This window comes from Mesoplodon mirus (assembly GCF_964341445.2).
Source record: "Mesoplodon mirus genome assembly, chromosome: 18".
In the NCBI taxonomy this organism is placed as follows: Eukaryota; Metazoa; Chordata; class Mammalia; order Artiodactyla; family Ziphiidae; genus Mesoplodon; species Mesoplodon mirus.
Window position 1 is genome coordinate 7,722,200 of NC_138994.1, and position 18,051 is coordinate 7,740,250.

The 18,051-nt window shown below is 57.1% G+C and overlaps 2 protein-coding genes across 3 annotated transcripts; one reads left to right on the plus strand and one right to left on the minus strand.

Moving 5' to 3' along the window:
* Window positions 1–614: 614 nt before the first annotated feature.
* FAM187A (family with sequence similarity 187 member A) lies at window positions 615–1,856 on the plus strand (the record flags this gene model as incomplete). Its single annotated transcript, XM_082605110.1, has 1 exon — window positions 615–1,856. One exon carries the CDS (start codon window positions 615–617, stop codon window positions 1,854–1,856), a length of 1,242 nt encoding a protein of 413 aa, XP_082461236.1.
* An 831-nt stretch (window positions 1,857–2,687) lies between these two features.
* Window positions 2,688–11,971, minus strand: GFAP (glial fibrillary acidic protein; the record flags this gene model as incomplete). Of its 2 annotated transcripts, XM_082605108.1 has the most annotated exons (10): window positions 2,688–4,273; window positions 4,907–4,992; window positions 6,264–6,389; window positions 6,759–6,802; window positions 7,384–7,604; window positions 7,814–7,939; window positions 9,116–9,277; window positions 10,227–10,322; window positions 10,518–10,578; window positions 11,505–11,953. In XM_082605108.1, the coding sequence occupies 10 exons, from the start codon at window positions 11,951–11,953 to the stop codon at window positions 4,232–4,234; spliced, it is 1,413 nt and encodes a 470-aa protein (XP_082461234.1). In that variant the 3' UTR covers window positions 2,688–4,231. The 2 variants fall into 2 exon arrangements, with proteins under 2 accessions (XP_082461234.1, XP_082461235.1); XM_082605109.1 differs by lacking the exon at window positions 6,264–6,389 and having other exon boundaries at window positions 11,505–11,971.
* Window positions 11,972–18,051: the final 6,080 nt, after the last annotated feature.

The window sequence follows — 18,051 nt, forward strand, 5'->3', positions numbered from 1 at the left end:
ATTTGTAACTGGAAATCAACAGAATGGACATTTAATCAATAAATGATCAAATGCTACCTCATTTGAGGTTCATTACTTTTCTCCAGGGGCTGAGTTCCCTTGCAGGTTGGGCCTGGGAAAGCCCCAAGCCATCAGCTCAGGCCTGGCCAGCCTCCCAGGCATCTTTAGATGGCCAGATGTGCAGGTAGGAGGGTTGCCTTCAACTCCTGGATTAACCAAAGGGAGGACCTTTCCACCAGGCAGGCAGGGCAGGGCCTGGAACAGAGAGGCAGAGATTTCCCTGTCCTGGTACCTGGGCCCTTGCTCCTCATTCTGGCTTCCCCTGACCCATTCTTGAGTGAGTGCCAGTGTTCTAGAAGGGGAGAAAGGGCCAGGTTCTAGAATGGTTTTCCCTCAAGTTCACGTCCAGAACGTTAGAAGGGCATCTTGTACATCCACTGGGAATAAATTGCCTTGTCTGGGGCAGCTTCCTCGGCAGATTGTTGCTTCTTTTCCTGGCTGCTGGATCCTTTCCTCATATAGATGACTTCTCCCAGCAGTGATTTCTAGAAGCCCCATAGGCCTTTAGTGCCTAGGTTTTGCCCCGGCCCCTCTGACTCTTCCCTTGCACAGGCATGAACCTGGCCCAGGCCACTGTGCTCCTATGGGTGTTGGGGAGCCTCCAGGCCTTTGAAATCGTGGAGAAGGAGAACATTTTTCAGAGGACCCCCTGCCCAGCGTTCCTGATGTTTGACAATGCAGCCTACCTGGCTGACATGAGCATCGAGCTCCCCTGCCACTGCAAGCCCGAGGAGGTGTCCGCTGTCGTCTGGTACTATCAGAAACACCTCGGCAGCAGCCACACCAAAGTGCTGACGGACTTTGATGGGCGGGTCCTGACGGAGGCAGCCCAGGTGCGTGTGGGCAGCGACATGCTGGTCCGCTTCAGCATCCGCATGTTCAGCCTGTTGGTCTTCCGGGTGCAGCCCGAGGACTCAGGCTTGTATTTCTGCGGCACCCGCAAGGGGGACTACTTTTATGCCTACGACGTGGACATCCAGAGCAGTGAGGGGATGAAGGCCACCTTCAAGGACCAGGGCCAGGAGCCCTTCGCAGATGAGTACCACGGGAGCCTCCACGTCTTCACCACCTTCTGGGAGTGGACCCCCTGCGACCGCTGCGGGGTGCGCGGGGAGCAGTGGCGCATTGGCCTGTGTTACCTGCAGAGCCCAGGCCTCTCCCCCCGCTACCGCAAGACAATGCCCGACGTGGTGTCCTGTGGTTCGCGGGCTGTACCCAGGCAGCTCCGGGCCAAGGCCAGCAGCCACGCCCCCGAGCTGCTGCTTCGGAGCTGCCTGGTGCCCTGCGAGAAGAAGAAGATCCAGGAGGGTGTGATGGCGCTCTTCAGCTACGTGTCCAAAGTGGGCAGCCGGCCCTGGTTGCCCCAGGTGCCCATTCAGTTCCACCAGCAGAGGCTGGGCCACGGACTAATCATCTCCTGTCCCGGGGCCCGGCCGGAGCATGCCGTGGCCTGGGACAAGGACCAGCAGAACCTCTACCGCACGCAGTACCTAGAGGGCGTCAACAGGTCCATGAGGGTGTTCATCGACCACGGCAACCATCTCCACATCCGCTTCACCCGGCTGGAAGACCGGGGCATCTACTATTGCTGGCGGCAGGGCGTGCGCATCGCTGGGTTGCGACTGGGCGTGACATCTCGAGGCCGCTACCCAGTCTCGTTCTCCAACCCCGAGATTCGGGCCACCGTGGTGCGCACCCTGATAGGCTACCTGGTCATCACGGCAGTCTTCATCACTATTCACCTCTGTCGTTGCTGCTGTTACTTATTCCGCTGTTGTCCCAACTTCTCCCCCTAGGCTCTCTCTTCCCCAGCTCTGAAGACCAATTGTGCACAAATGTGTTTGTTAAATGGTACCAGATGCCTCTGGATAGGCATCCTGAGCTGGGATGTGTGGCAGGGCATGTGGACAAAGTTGTTAGCTATAACCTGTTCCCTGCTATCATGAGCGAGTCTGGGACCCAATCTGGGAAGCGGGGAGGCCCGAGGCTGGTGGGAGATGGGGGACTGAAGCGAGATGGAAGTAGCCAGGGTGCCTGTGTCTTCTGACTTCACGCTCAGAGAAGGAAGAAGTGAACCTAACATTTATCACCTGTCTGGTGTTGAACAGCGTCTGACGTGCTTTATTTTCTTGCCTTCGAGGATTGCTAAGTGGGCGCTGTTTGAATTGGGGGTAGCAGAGGGAGGAAGAAAAGGGTCGGGGTACCTAGTGTATATCCTCTTTGCCTTCTTTCCCAGCCTCATCCCGGCACTGGCAGGTAGAAATGGTGAGTTTGGGAACACAGGTAGAGACTAGAACAGGGGAAATGGATGAGGAAATTGGAGACTGAATTCAGGACTTTCCTGAGAGATTGCACCCAGGCTGGGGGCTGGGGGTGAGAAGAGGGGCGGGAAGCAAAGGCTGTGGGGGAAGGCACCAGGGCTGCAGGGCAGAGTAGGGCTGGAGATGGGATTTGTCATGTGGCCGCTGCTGGGGGTGGCTGGGGGTCCCAAGATGATCAGTGATAAGAAGCAAGTTGTGTCTTGTCCAAGGCTACTTCCTGCCCCCTTCCCCCAGCCCCAGCCTCTGCCGAACAGATCAGAGTCCACTCTGGGGAAAGCCACAGCAGTTGTCTTTATTTATGTCAGTGACTAAAGGCAGCAGTGGTGCCCCGAAGGTTAGCAGCAGTGGGTGGCAGGAGGGAGTAGGGGAAGGGCACCAGCCTTGGAAGGAGGGAGGGACTCCGACTTCTCTCTCCCTCTGCCTTAGAGGGAGATGGGGACCCTGGAGTGGGCCTCTGAGCCCCACTCGTGGCCACTGATCATCTCGTGCCCGCCAGTCTTCCCGTGGACCCCAGAACAGGTGCTCGGGGTGAAAGTGTCTGCCCCAAGCTGTCCTGCCTCTAGGCTGCAGGAACACAAACCAGTGTCTTCACTCCGCGTGGGTCTCGGGTTCCCAAATTATAAAATAGGGTGCTACCTAAAACACGGGGGTACGTTTTGTATTTGACTACAAGGGGACAACAGGGGCCTTGGCTTAGGGAAGAGCAGCGGTCACTGTGGGGAGGAGGGGGTCGGGCGTGCAGCAGAGGCTTTGCCTAGCAGTATTTGCTGGGGTCAGGCGGCAGCTGCAGCGGCTCCCAGGCCTGGGTGGACAGGGATTACGCAGCCAGGAAAGGGCCTTTAGTGCTGGGACAAAGTGGGCCCCGCCCCCAGGAACAGCAGCCTCTTTCTTTCCTGTTTCAGCATCTTCAAGAGGATGAGTCACTTTCTTGATTCCCACGACCCAGAGGCCAAGTGTAACTGCTCACGCACAGCCCCCCACTCTGATGTCTGGCCTCATCCCAACCGCCTCCTCTACCCTCTCTACCTGCGCCCCCTCCAGCCTGTATGGGGTGGGGGGAGTCCTCCCGGGCTTGACCTCTCTGTGCCCACAGCTCGGGGCCAGGCCCCCTTCTACTCCCCCCCAGCACCCCTTCCCTCACCACTTACACTGTAGTTCCCCCAAGTGCTGAGAATCAAGCTCCCACGGGCCCACGGCATGCCCACATGGCAGCTCAGTGGGGCTGAGACACTTGAACCATCACTCAGGAAGCCCCTCTGCAATCTGGGCAGGCCAGGAATTCTGTCCTGCGACTACTCCAGGTGGCAGGATAGCCCCACCCATCCTCAGACTGGTCAGTCAGTCTAGAAGAATAAGCCTCTGGCCAAAGCCTCCTTGCCTGTGGGGATTCCCCTGCCTGTCTCAGAGTCTCGGTTTTCCTCCACCAGACTGAGGAAATTCAAAGGCCCCATTCCCAGATACCCCCAGACACCTCCGGCTCTGGCAACAGTTGCCATGACAACAGAGATTCGGGATGTGGAGGGTGATTTATTAGGTCTCCCTGCCCTCCCCAACTTCTCTCCTCCCTCCCAATTCTAACCCAAGCTGTTGGCCATGCCCCTTCAGGCTGCCCCTTTGGGGTGAGTGCCCTGTTAGAGTTGCTGGGTGCTGGGTGGGTGCTGTCTGACAGGCTTAATGCTGATGGAGCCTAGGGCAGCAAGCTGACACAGAGACTGAGGGGGAAAAGGAGCAGCTGGGGTGGGTGGGGACTCAAGTCTGGGGAAATTAACTAGCAGAGGAGGGGCAACTACCCCGACTCCTGCTGCAGGCCCCTCATACTGTGGGGCAGGGACCACCAGGTGGGTCCTGTCTCACATCACATCCTTGTGCTCCTGCTTGGACTCCTTAATGACCTGCAGGGGACAGAGAAGGTGCCACAGTTAGGTTAAGAGCTCACACAGACTCCAGGTCCACCACAGCTAGGCTATGGACCTAGACAAGTCCCCCGCCTTCCTGGGTCATCTTTTCTATGATGGTAGCCAGAACACCCCCAATGCAGCAGTCAGAGGGGGAGATGAGGTAACACGGGCAAACAACTATCATGGTGCCTGGCACATGGTGAGCTGATCTTGTGAGATTAGCTGGTACTGTTGCTGGTGTGATGGGGAGGGGGTATGACCAATCCCCCCATCCCATTCTTCTGCCAGGTTCCTTTCACCAAGCTGCAAGTTGGAAGTTGGGAGTGAAAGCTACTAACTTTAATTTTCTTTCTCTCTCCCCCAGGCCTGGCATGGGGGGGGCACCTGAGTCTGAGGGTGAGATAGGGAGAAAGCTGGAGTCAGGACCCCATCCAGTGGTCTAGGCACCCAGGCTCCCCTTAGAACTGCCAGTGGAGGGGCTGGGGAAATGAATTACATCCGGGTTCCTTCCCCTCTTGCAGAGCCTCCCAGAGGAGCTCTTTGTGAATTATCAAAAACCTTCTATGTGCCAGTCAAGCTTTCTTCCAGAGTCTGCCGGGGCCAGAATCTGGGATCCACCCTCCTCACCTCTCCATCCCGCATCTCCACAGTCTTCACCACGATGTTCCTCTTGAGGTGGCCTTCTGTCACGGAATTGGTGTCCAGGCTGGTTTCTGCAGGCATGAGGAGAGGAGGCCTCCATGGGCTCTCAGGGCACTAGACATCCTCTCCCACCCTCGGTTTCACCATGAAACCCCCAATCATGAGTACAAAAGCCTATCCGATCAGGCAGAGCGGGCATAGGCTCTTCCAAAGGGGCTGGCAACCTCCTAAGTCCCCACGGTGCTGGGCAAGTCCTTGCTGCACTGCTCGCTCTCCTGGCCTGGCTGCATTTCAGCCCCTCTGCAAGCCCTCACCTGGCTCCTGGCTTCCTGTCAACGCAGCGCCATGCCGAGGAAGGAGCATGTGGGTTTTGAAGTCAGGCAGGCCAGAACTTGAGTCCCAGCTCAGCCACATGACTGTGGGCAAATTAATTTACCTCTTCCAGCCTCAGTGTCCTCATCTGCAAAATGGGGATGCTGTTGTCTACTTTTCCACGTGGGAGTGAGGAGTCAGTTAACTGAAATAATGTTTGTTAAATGACGGGCACATATTAGTGCTCGATACACGTGGGTCCCTTTCCTGTCCCCCTTCCTCTTTCCTACTTCTCTCTGCCTCTTCTCTGGGCCCTAGTGACCCTTTTCTGTCTGGCATTTGGCAGTATTGCCTCTACCTGGTCTGCCTGGTTAACCCTTCTGATGCTGAACTAAGCCCTGGGACATGCATAGCTAGTGTTCCTAAATTTCTAGCCCAAAAGAAAGAAGAATTTTTTTTCCTTAGCTAAGAATCATTTGAGGGCCACATACAAGTAAGAAGTAATTTACTTCTTTTCACCCCCTCAGAGAGAAAAATATAACATGTCACATTCACTAATATTTAAAATTAAGAGCAGGGGACATAAAACTTTATTCACTCCAAGAGCAGCCGTCCAGGGGGAAATAATCCTCTGGGTTGAATCATCACTGAGCTGAACAATGGAGCCTCAGGGACAGACGAATCAGGCAGAGAGCCTGGCCGCCGGGCACAGTGAGACCCTAGGGGCCCTCCCAGTGATGGGAAAGAGGTGAGGCAGAGGCTGGCGTTTGCTCAGAGGCCCCAGAGCATCTCATCTGTGCACCCGAGGACTTATCACCTTGAACACCGGCCAACTCTGCTACTTTAACCTACATTTACCCTGTGCCAGGTCCTGGGCTGGGTGCTGAGGTTGCTGGGAAAATGACACAGGCTTGGCCCTTTAAGGAAACCTGGGAGGAGGGAGCCCAAGAGGATGGGGAAAGTGGGCTTGGTGAGGCTCGCTCCCTATCAAGCTGAGAAGAGCACCGTGTCTATAAGGCAGGCAGCTAACCGAGAGCCGAGCCGGCGGGGGCTCCATTTACAATCTGGTGAGCCTGTATTGGTATAACTTGTATTGTGAGGCTTTTGAGATGTCTTGTGACCTTGTGACTTTCCCCTTCTTTGGTGCTTTTGCCCCCTGTAGTGACAAGCAGTTAAAAAAAACACACAAACATCAAACACTTGGATGCGCAGAGCTTAATCAGGGATCTGCAGACAGGACAGAGGTTGAGACAGTCACCCAGTTCTGCAGTGGAATGGGGTGTGGGGATGGGGGGGCGGGTGGGACAAAGGGCAGAGCAGGACAGGAGTGGCTGCAAGCCCCACCTTGAATGCTCTGGGATGGTGTGTTCTGGCTAGAAGTTCTGCGGTGAATCATGAAGGTCCCCATGGAGAGCCCCAGGCCCGTTTGCCCTGGTCCTTGGCCCCAGGCCAGAACAGCAACTCACAGGCCTGGGGGAGGGGGCAGGAATCCAACACTCTGCCCACAAGACCCTGTTCTACTGACCTCGGATCTGCAGGTTGGAGAAGGTCTGCACAGGAATGGTGATGCTGAAAGACAGCAGAGAGAGAGAGAGAGGGGTGACCAGGCTGCCCGAGGATATCCCCAGGCCAGGTCCTGGTCTGGAGATTTCATGACAGCTTTGAAGCTTTCTTCCTTGCCAGGAAAGGCCGACCCCATCTTTTAGCTTCCCCAGCAGCAAACACACTCCTTGGAGCTACCAAAGCTGGCAAGGAGCCTGGATGTTGTGAGGGGCACATCTCTATTCAAAAGAGAGTGGACGCTTGGAGGATGGCAGAGGGGAGGGAAGAGTGGCGAAGAGAATTCCCAGGCGGCAGAAGACACTGGTCAGGGGAAAAGAAGTCCGATTTTTGTGGGGAGGGTGGGGAGTGAGCCTCAGTTTGGGAGGTGACCCGAGTCCTTACTCTGGGACCTAATCAACATGGGCTGAATTGAATCCGTTCACTCATTCATCAGACATTTATTGAATACCAACTGTGTGCTAGGCAAGCACTGTGCTGGGCACTGGGATAGGAGGGGGCTGGACGCAAGACTGAATAAGACGGTCCCTGAAGGGAGCAAAGCAACTCCAGGGAGGGGCCAGCAGGGAGGGCTGCTGGGCAGGGCTCACCGGTTCTCCTCGCCCTCCAGCAGCTTCCTGTAGGTGGCGATCTCGATATCCAGGGCCAGTTTAACGCTGAGCAGGTCCTGGTACTCCTGCAGGTGGCGGGCCATCTCGTCCTTGAGGCTCTGCCCCTCCTCTTCCAGCCGGCCCAGCGCCTCCAGGTAACTCGCCGCCTCCCGCGCGTGGCGCTCCTCCTGCTCACGCATCTGCCTCTCCAGGGACTCGTTCTGTGGGTGGAGTCGGCTGGTTTCTCGAGGCCCCGCCCCCGTCCCCGCCCCGCCCCGCCCCGAGTAACTTTTCAGAGCTCCGCCCCCAGCCCTGGTCCCAGCCCCTGGCCCTTTTCCAGCACCTCCTAGGGCGGCAGGTCCCCTCCTCCGGTTCGCCAGCCTCCGCTCGCGGACCCCGTCCCCCCGCCTCGGGCCCTGCCCGCGCTCACCGTGCCGCGCAAGGACTCCAGGTCGCAGGTTAAGGCCTGCAGCTGGCGCCGGTAGTCGTTGGCCTCGTGCTTGGCCTGGCGGAGCAGCTCCGCGTTGCGGGCAGCAGCGTCCGTCAAGTCCGCAAACTAAATGGGGAGAGGGCTTTATGCTGAGGGGAGGGCTGGGGACGCTTACGGCGGGAGCTGTGCTGGCCCGTGGAGAGGGACGATGTCTGGAGGATCAGGGAGATGGGCGGGACCCCAGGGTTGTTGTCCAGCTCACCCCAGCCAATGGCCTGGGTGGGATTATTCGCAGCGACTGCGGCCCGTGGACCGGGGACACAGAAGACACTGCTACGTCTCTAGCACCTAGCGCAATGCCTGGTCAGGGAATGCAGGAATGAACAGTGTTTGCCACGGAATCCGGAATCTCCAGCACTGGCAGCTCCATCCACGTGACTGAACCCTGACCTCCTCCACCTTACACAGGGGATTCTGGTGAGCAGAGCTCTGTACTCTAATAGCCCTGTTGCAGTGAAGCCCTCAGGGCTCCATCACGTCTTGCCCTGCTCAGAACCATCACTGGCTTCTGCCACTTACACGCCTCAGCTCCACGCCCTGGCCCAGGATCTCTGGGCCCCTACCTCTTTGTGCTTTTCGGCCTCTACTCAGGCTCTGTCCTGCACTCTGAATGCCCCTTTCCTCTTTTCTTTATGTTCACAGGCTTCCAGTCCTGCCTGGCCCCAGTGCCCTCCCTTCTATGATATCCTTCCTGTCCCCACATTGTATGTAAACTCTGCCCTGCTGTGTTCTCCGTAGACATCATTATTGAGTGACATAACATGTCCCTGGTCAGACATGTCTCTGTATCCTGGGCAGAGCTGGAGATGTAGTAGATGCTCAATAACCCAGGATACAGACGCATCAAGAATACAGGCTCCCAAGTGAGGTAGCTAGGGTTAGAAATCCAGCTCTACTGCTTAGGAGCTGTGTGACATTGGGCAAGTTAGTTAACCTCTCTGGACTTTAGTTCTCTCATCTATCAAAGAACAGTACCTACTTCATGGTGAAATAATCCATGCAAAGCACAGGGCCTAATACACAACAGTGTTGGCTAATAGTAATAGCAATAAGTACTAATAAGTACTTATTGGAAATAATATTGCCTGTGTAGCCCCGGGCAAGGCACCTCACTTCTCTGGTGAAGGTCAGTCACTCAGAGAGGATCCTCCCCCAGCTTCCTCCACCCTCCTTCCCCAGTTCTTTTGTACGGAGCCAGGAGGGCTGCCTGGAGGAGGCAGGCTGGCCCAAAGTCAGGGCTACCTTGGAGCGGTACCACTCCTCCGCCTCATGCATGTTGCTGGATGCCACTGCCTCGTACTGTGTACGGATCTCTCTCAGGGCTGCTGTGAGGTCGGGCTTGGCCACGTCCATCTCCACATGGACCTGCTGCTGAGCCAGCTGCTCCTGGAGCTCCCGCACCTCCTGGCCAGGGTGAGAGAAGGGATGCCAGGGCTCAAGGACCAGGCTGCAACTGGGGTTTCCCCACAGCATCATGCCCTCTTCTGTCTGCCCCTCGGACACAGAAGTTGGCTAAGGGAGGTGGGCATTCCTAGTTGGAGGAAATGGCATGGCCCAGGCTAAGGGAGGCGGGGGTAGTTTGGGGGTCTCATGGTGTCCTCCTCCCAGGCCTGGAAGGCAGGAGCACTGAAAGTGTCCCTGTGTTCTCGTGGGTGAGTGACTGAGTCCCTGTGGTGTGGGTGTGCCTGTGGGTTCCCAGGTTCCCTGAGGCCGTGGATTCTGCATCCATTATCTGAAGTCAGAGCTCAGCGGGGGTAGGGGGGTTTGTTTGTTTGTTTGTGTGTGTGTTTTTATGTATAGCTCTCATTTAAATGAAGACAGATGGCAGAGGGAATGGAGTCAGAGAGACTAACTGTGTGACCTTAGCAAGTTCTTTAACATCTCTGGGCTTCAATGTCCTCCTCTGTGAAAAGGAGAGAACACTGGAACGGTCCCTATCTCACAGGGCTGTAGTGAAGAAAAACAGGAGGTGACGAGGCCCGTTGTAATTCTCAGTAAGTGGAGTGTGTGTCTGTGTGCATTTTACCGGGGGCTGGAGATGCTCTCTTGTATCATTTTGTACCCTGGCCGCGCCGCGAGGCATGTGAGTTCCCCAGCCAGGGATGGACCCCGTGCTCCCTGAAGTGGAAGCGCAGAGTCCTAACCACTGGACCACCAGGGAAGGCCCTGTCTTTGTCTCCCTTAGTCTCTCTCTGTATCTCTCTCTGTCTTTTCTCTCTCTCTCATTTTTTCTCTCTGTCAGTCTGTCTCCTTCTCTCTCTGTCTGAATATCTCTGTCTCAGTCTCCGTCTCTCTGTCTCTTTTCCTCAGTTCCAATCTGTGTTGGCCTTTCCTCCCTCTGCCCTGACCTTACCTCCTCATGGATCTTCCTCCAGAACCGGATTTCCTCCTCCAGAGACTCAGTCTTCCTCTCCAGATCCAGACGGCCCAGGGTGGCTTCATCTGCCTCCTGGAGTAGGGAGGAAGCAAAGGGCCCCTCTGACCCCAGACTCCTCCTCCCCACTCCCTAGTCTTATCTGATCCCTCCTTTTGTGGCTGGGGGGAGCAGCACATTGCTCTGGAGGGCTGGGCTTGGGGGCTGTGTTTGGGTGGGCTGCCATCAACACTCTCCCCCTCCCCAGCCCCTCCCCTCTACCACCCTGACCTGTCGATAGGCAGCCAGGTTGTTCTCAGCCTCCAGCCTCAGGTTGGTTTCATCCTGGAGCCTGGGGTAGGGGGACACATTCCTGGGTCCGGGCTCTTCTGAGGACTATTGGACCCCTGCCCTAACCTCCCTGGAGGTGGCTGCCAGAGAACCCCCCCTCCCTCCCAGGACCACTGTGAGCGGCAAGAGGAGTGAGGAGCCGCAGGACTTGGCCAGGCGGGTGAGCAGACAAGGGCCTTTGCTTTAACTCATTACCAAGGGGCCTTATCAGGGTTGCTGCACCTGCTCCTGCTCACACAGGCGCTTCCACCAATGTACACTCGCTGCTGCACACACACCACACACACACACCACACACCCCACACACACACACGTCCTCCCACACTTGAAGTCACACACGCATGCCCTGCCAGCTCAGCAAGGACCATGCCCCTGGGGTTTCCCCTGACCTTTGGAAATGGGTTTTATTAAGATCTCCGCTTTACAGCTGTGCAAGTTGAAGTGTCTTGACTAGGGTCATAAGCTGGTGACAGGCAGCGTCTCCTGTATTCTGAAGCCAGCATTCTGCCTGCTCTTTCCCTGTCTTCCTGTAACCCCAGCCCAGTCCTCCTGGTGCACACCGATCTTCCTTCCAGTTCCCCCTCTAGACAGACCCAGGCTCAGAATAGGTGCGCTCCCCGACCACAGTAACAAGGCCCTGCAGTGAGTGAAGCGCAGAGACCCTGCCCGCTGGGGGTCCCAGACTGTCCCACACAGCTTTCCCCAGCGGGGAGGCGCTGAGAGTACCCGAAGGTCTTTGGGAATCAGATCCCTGAGATCCTGGGCCTCCTCCCGGGCCCACCCTCATCTTGGGGAGCAAGGGCCACCCTCTCCTCCCAGAGGTGGGAAACTGGGGAGCAGGGAGGCAGAGCCCCTGCCCGAGACCCTGCAGGCCTGCAGGCGCTCCCTCTCCGGGGGTGGGGGGCAGCTCATGAGACCCCTCCTCACTTCTGCCTCAGGGTGCCCAGGTCCTGCGCCAGGTTGTCCCTCTCCACCTCGAGCCGGGCGCTGTTGGCGGTAAGTTGATCAAGCCGCAGCCGCAGCTCGCGCAGCTCCGCCTGGTAGACGTCGGCAAGCTTGGTGGGCTCCTTGGCCCGCAGCTGGTTCAGCTCGGCAGCCAGCGCCTTGTTCTGCTGTTCCAGGAAGCGCACCTTCTCGATGTAGCTGGCGAAGCGGTCATTGAGCTCCATCATCTCCGCCCGCTCACTGGCCCGGGTCTCCTTGAAGCTGGAGTTGAGCGCCCCGGCCAAGGAGAAGTCCACCCGGGCCGGGCGTGGAGATGGCATTCGAGCCAGGGACAGGCGGGTGCCAGGACCCAGGCGGCGGCCCCCCACCCCCATCTCTGAGGAGGAGACGTAGGAGCGGCGAGCCGCTGAGGTGACCCGTCTCCTCTCCATCCTGTCCTGGCTCTGCCTGCTCCTGGGATGTGCTGGCTTTATGGAGGAGGGCCTGGCCTGGCCCGGCCCAGGCTGCCCCTGGCAACGCCCCCTGGCATAGCCTGAGTGGGTGGGGCTGGGCCGCAGCCCAGCCATGGGGAGAGTGCCTCTCATGCCCACCAAGGTCACTGTGCCCAGAGACAGGGCCTCCTGGGCATGCCAGCCCCAGCCTGGCTCCAGACAGAGGTGCTAGTGGGCAGTTCCCGGGGCCGATGCTGCATCTGGGGCCCTGACCACTGACTGGACAAGGAGACCCTTTCACTGGGACGGTGGGTCAAGGAAGGGCTGGACCAGATGACCTCTGACCTGTCTTCTAACTTTTAGATCCTATGACCCAGGCCTTTCCTCACTCAGCATTCTCAGGCACACTCAGTGCCTGTTAGATGCTGGGAATCTGGTGGAAAACAAACCTGTTCCATATCTTCAAGGAACAGCCTGTTACAGTTTCCTGCCAGCCTCATTCCCAGCAGATTCCTGGAGTCCTCCCCTCTGAATACAGGCGTTCTGCATTCCTGCTTTCTCCCCATCTGCAGGTGCGGGGCTGTGGGCTGGAATTAGAACCGGCCCTTTGTCTGGAGGGTCAATTGAGGCCTCTGTCTAGCAGTGGGGGAATGATGGAAGGAACGTGGAGCCCCTGATAGGGTAAGTGGGGGCAGGCGCTGTACTCTCTGGCCCTCCCCCTGGGTCACCCTTAAGCCCCAGCCTCAGCCTCATCAGGCTCACCCCTTCCTTGCCCAGCCTCCCCGCACCCCCTCCCAGAGCGCAGGCCTTGACAGCTCCACAAAGCACTTATGAATGAGCTGGCTGTCCCAACTCCCATCTTTGTTCCTGTAACACGCCGTTTCCTTGGCCACCCCTCACCTCACTCTCACACTGGAGATTTATCTCCTTCAAGTTCCCACACATCAAGCTGAGAAGCTGGGAAAGGCTTCTGGGGAATCGGTGGGTATGGGAACCTAGGAGCCAGTGGGTTTGAACTGGGATCCTGGGGCCTGGGCCCTGTTGCCCCTTGAGATTTCAGATCCAATCACACCTTCTATCTGGTCCCCCGGGGTCAGTACCCTGCCCAGGCCCTTCACCCATCTGTGTCCCTAGATTTCTGGGAAGTGGGCAGCCTTCCTCTCCTGCCCCCCCCCCACCCACCGCCCCACTGCCCACTGCCCATGCCTGGGCCTCTGATCCCTTTTCCCGAGCACTTGCTGAATGGAGCCTTGTTCTCCACTGCCGGTGAGGGTGTCACGTGGCAAGGGCAGCCCTTGCAGGGGGCTGTGCTGTTTTTATCCCAAGATGCCAGCCTGTTGGGTGGGGTGCAGCCCAAGCCCCTTGCTCAAAGAACTTCTCGGAAGGCATCTGATGGGGGCTGGGGTGCAGCAGGGAGCAGGCTCTGTGCCCACCCCTGACCATTGTGTTTGTGCCAAGGTGAGTCATTCAGTGGGCCCCTCACAGTGGTAAGTCATTCAGTGGGCACCAAGGGGAGGCCCTGGGGGTAGCCCAGCACTGCCAGGTCTCCAGCTCTGCAGACAGAGTCTGGCTACTCGCCTCCTCCCCAGCTGTCAGAGCCAGCACAGCCCCTGAGCTCCTATCTGGGCAATGCCCCCTCGTCCACGCCAGGGGAGATGCTTTTCATTTGGGCAGGTTACAGGCTGCTTGCCGAGATTTCCCCATGAGTCCCAAGCAGAGAGAGGAGGTGAGAATCCCTAATTCTTTAGCAGAGTCTGACCCTGGGCCTGAGCAGTCTCATGGGGAGGGGAATCTTGAATCTTGAGGAGGGGGAACCCAGTCACTTGATCCTGCTGTGGGTTGAGGGGCCGGGGAAGGATGGGGGCGGGGAGTGACATTAAAGGAAGAACAAGACTGGGGACAAACCCTTGCCCCAACTCCTCTGTGTGGCTTGGAGAGGCTGCCTCTCCAGCTTGCCGGGCAAGTCACAGCGTGTGGCCTTCTCTCTTTGTACAAGTGAAATCTAGTTGAAATGAGCGCAAAGCGGTCCTGGAGGGAAAAGATGTAGTAGAGCAGGAAGGGCTTGTCAGGGGCTCTCAGTAATTGTGTCTGGGAGACAGAGGCTCAGCTCGTTTTGGAAGCGGCAGATGAGTCCCCCTCTTTAACCCCTTCAGCCACTCGCTGGGCCCCTGTCACCCGCCCAGGCCCTCTCCCTCCATCTTCAACTCCCATCCGACCTTCAGACCCAGCTCCACACTCAGCCCTTAACTATCTGAAGTTATCCACACAGAGAAGCAAAGAAATAGACAGACTCGGTCATGGTTGTTTGTCAAACCTTCATTATTTTTTATTATACCTTCATTGTAGAAAAATCAGCAGATACAGATAAGCAAAACAAAATTTAATTAGCTATAATTTTGCCACCTGGAGATATAAACATTACCGGACTTTTTTTCCTACACATATAAATTCATTTTTTAAAAGTAGGCTCATGCTGTACAAATTATTTTGTAACTTGCTTTTTTTTACTAGACAATATGTTGTGAACATCTTTCCATATCAGTAAATATTTATCTACATCATCATTTTAACAGTTGCATGGTTTTCCACTATGTAAATTAATGTAACCAAGCCCTGTTGTTGGACAGTTATGTCGCCTCTGTCTCTGTTCTAGGTCACACCGTGATGCACATCTGCCTCGGGCAGACACAGCTCCCGGCCTCCACCTCTACCCCCCTCCTCCCAGCCTGACTCAGGCCCCATTCTCTGTGGCGCCTCCTCTCCTGCTTCCCCAATCTGAGGGCCTCATCATCCAAAGCCTCAGGCCAGTTCCTAGACTGACTTCTGGACTAGACAGCAGAACGCTGCGGGTCCCAAGAAGAGGATGCCTGGACACCCTTCCACACGGCCTTCAGCCAAGCTGCGCCCCACTTCAAGCCGAGTTGGGGACAAGATGACCTCCCACTCCCTGTGCCCATCTTCTATGTCAGAATTTGCCAGGATGCCCTCCTGCTTACGAAGCCCAAGTTGATCCCAGGATAGATCAACACCTCACCCGGCCTCAACCTGCACACGAGGTGCCCAGTGTTTTCCAAACCTGCCAGCCTCTAATTCAAGGGGCCCTTTTGTCCCTTGACTGCTGCCCACTGACTCCGCTTGTGCTCCTGCCACTCTCCCAGTGCCTGGCACAGCGTGGTGGTCAGCAAGAGTGAGTGGGATGGAGAGAACATGGATCTCTGACCAGTCCATCCACTCGGTGACCCATCTCTGAGGAAGGAAACTGGCCACTAGATGGCAGTGCTGAGCTGACCAGGTCCGAGTGGCCTGGTGGACATAGCCCTTTGGAGGCAGGAAGAAAGTTGGTCTCACAGCTCTAGGCAGGCTTTCTAAAACCCAAATGTGCATCACTTAGAGGGCTCACTAGAATTGCCTCTGACTGCTATGGCAGTGCCGTCTAGGGGAGAGAGCAAGGCCATGGCCACTCAACAGCTGTATGATCTTGGATGACTCAGGAACCTTCTCTGAGTCTCCATTTCCCCATCTGTAAAATGAGGTCTAGACATACTTACTTCCAAGGTAGTTGTGAGATAAAAATCAGTGAAAGCCGGACACGGCAGGTGCTCGACAAATCCTAGCTTCCATTTAATAACACCTACCAGGTGCTTTACCTGTTTCCATGTTAGCGCATCTGTGATGGGGTGGACCCCGGGGGGCTGGGAGCTGGGTCTTCCAGGGGAGTGGCCATGTCCTGTTGACTCCATTGGGGTTGTGGCAGGGACAGCATGTGGGCAGGCCCCCCCTGCAAAGGGCAGTTATCTGGCAGTGTGGACAGGATGTGGGGAGGGGGCAGCACCCTTTGCCCCCAGATCACTAGTTGTTTGTGGCTTTGGGTCTCCCAGGGGACATGGGAGAGTTATGTCCCACTGTTCTGGAGGAGACTCAGAGTACAGGCTGTTTCCCACCCTGCTTTCTGTCCTCCCTGACTCCCCCAGTGGGCTCTGTGCCTCCATCCTTGCCCTTCCCCAACCCTTGTGGGCTTGAGACCCACAGCTCCATTGGCTTGAGAACCTCTTGGTGTGTCAACATCCCCCATGGGTGCGAGTCTCTTCTGCACTTTACCCTGAGGCTTCCCAAGACAAGGCCCCCTGAAGATGGGGTCCTCCCGATGCTAGACCTATGTTTTCCCATCAGACTGGGATGCACCTAAGGGTAGGGTCTGTCTCCCCCTTCAGACTCAGGCACCCACAGGACAGGAGCCGCCCTTTCCCCTTGGATGGGAGCCACCTAATGGGAGAACCCATGGTTCACTGTCAGCTGGGAGCTCCCTGAGGGCAGGGGTCTCCCCTTTCTGTTGGAGGATGGTTGGAGGATGGATGCCTCAAGCCAGGGGTGGTTCCTTCTCCGATCCTGAGCCTGTGCCCAGTCCAGCTCTGTCGGTTAGAAGCGCCCGACTCCTGTGGCTGCAGAAGGGCTCCTGGCTGAACCCCTGGACTCCTTCTCCTTCTCTTCCCCAGCCCCTCAGCCGTTGGAGGCATCAGCTCATTCACCCTCACAGACCCAGGGGCCAGGCTGCTGTGTTGGGATTAATAAGCTCGGGCGCTTGCTCTAACCCTGCCTCCCCACCCAGCCAGGGGCCGCTCAAGCCTGCCCCCAGCCTCTAACCCCGAGACCAGCTCTTTAATTGCTTTCCTTGGCCTGCTCAGCTCCCTGCTCCCTTCCGTCTCCCGCCTGACTGTGTCCCTTTGGGAGGGTGAGAGGCGGGAACCAGATGTGTCCCTGGAGGGAGGAGAGGGCTGACCGGCGACCTGTTATTTCCAGTCCAGTGGTCCTTCAAATGGGCAGGATGAGCTCGGGGTAGGGCTGCGGGTGAGCCCAGGGGAGCTCTGGGGTGAGCTAGAAAACACAGCCATGGTCTCCAGGCTCTTGGGTATGACTCTGGTCCCTTCCTCCACCCACAAACTCCATCCCAAGACTTTCTAGGTTCCTATTCACAAAAGGACGGTGGAGAAGCGGAAGACAGCCAGAAACTAGATTCTGTCTGGGAAGCAGGATCCCCCAAACCTAGCCAAGAGCCAAAGAGACATTCTGGGGGAAACTGGAGGCAGATGAGCAAGGGTCTGGGAGGCAGGATGCCTGAGTTAACAGCTGCCAAGGAGGAAGGATCCCCATGGGGTGATGATGTCCCCTGTGGGCGCCAAGCCGATGGCTGGCAGTGGGAGGACCCAGTGGAAAAAGCCCAGTCCCTTCCTCTTGACACATCCTAACACTGACGGAGGTTTGGCTTTACGCTCAGGTGACAAGGACTCCATCCTGACTCTTTGTGTGAAGGAACCATATCTGCAGCTCCTGGCACTGAGCCTGATTCCCTGAACTGGGCAGGAATTTGTGCCCCCGGGGTGGGGCCCAGACCTGAGCTGTGGGGCCTGGAGTGGGTGCAAAGAGCCTGGGAAGAGAGAACGTCTAAACTCCCTGAAGTGGAGGGAGGGGCTCTGCGTAGGCCCTCAAGGCGGAGGAGGCAGGCTGAAGCCGGGAGGGGGAAGCTAGGGCAGTGGACGGGGGAGACATCTATTGCAGCCTCTGGCGGATGACTCTATGTGAGAACAATCCAATCTCAGAGCCTCATCGCTGCCCACGGAGGTCAGCTGGGAGCTGGCCGTCAGCTCGCTGCCCCCCTCAGCCCCTGCCAGCTCCCTGGACCAGCCAGGCTGCCTCCTCGTGAGCGGCCCAACTCAGCCCAACCTCCCATGACTGAGGGCAGGAGCCACATGTGCTTAACTCCATTGGCAGAGTCTTTGTACATTTAATGGGTCACCCGAGAGCACATTCTGCACCACGGAGCCACAAATGTTTGCTGAGCGAATGGTCAGGTGCAGAACATCCTTGTCAAGAGTGACCTCTTCCCCTCGCAAGCTGCCCCCAGCCCTCGTGCAACGGAGCCTGTTGGGCGAAGCTCGCCCTCCTGGCCGTGGTTACCAGCCACCTTGCCCTGTGCCTGTTGCCTCTGCGCTTGCAGGGGTGATGGTGACGATCAAATGAGATAATAGATGTGAGGGCCCCAGGAAATGAGGCAGTTATTCAGTTTGGATCCAACCAGCAGGCAGCGAGGTCTCCTGAGGCCA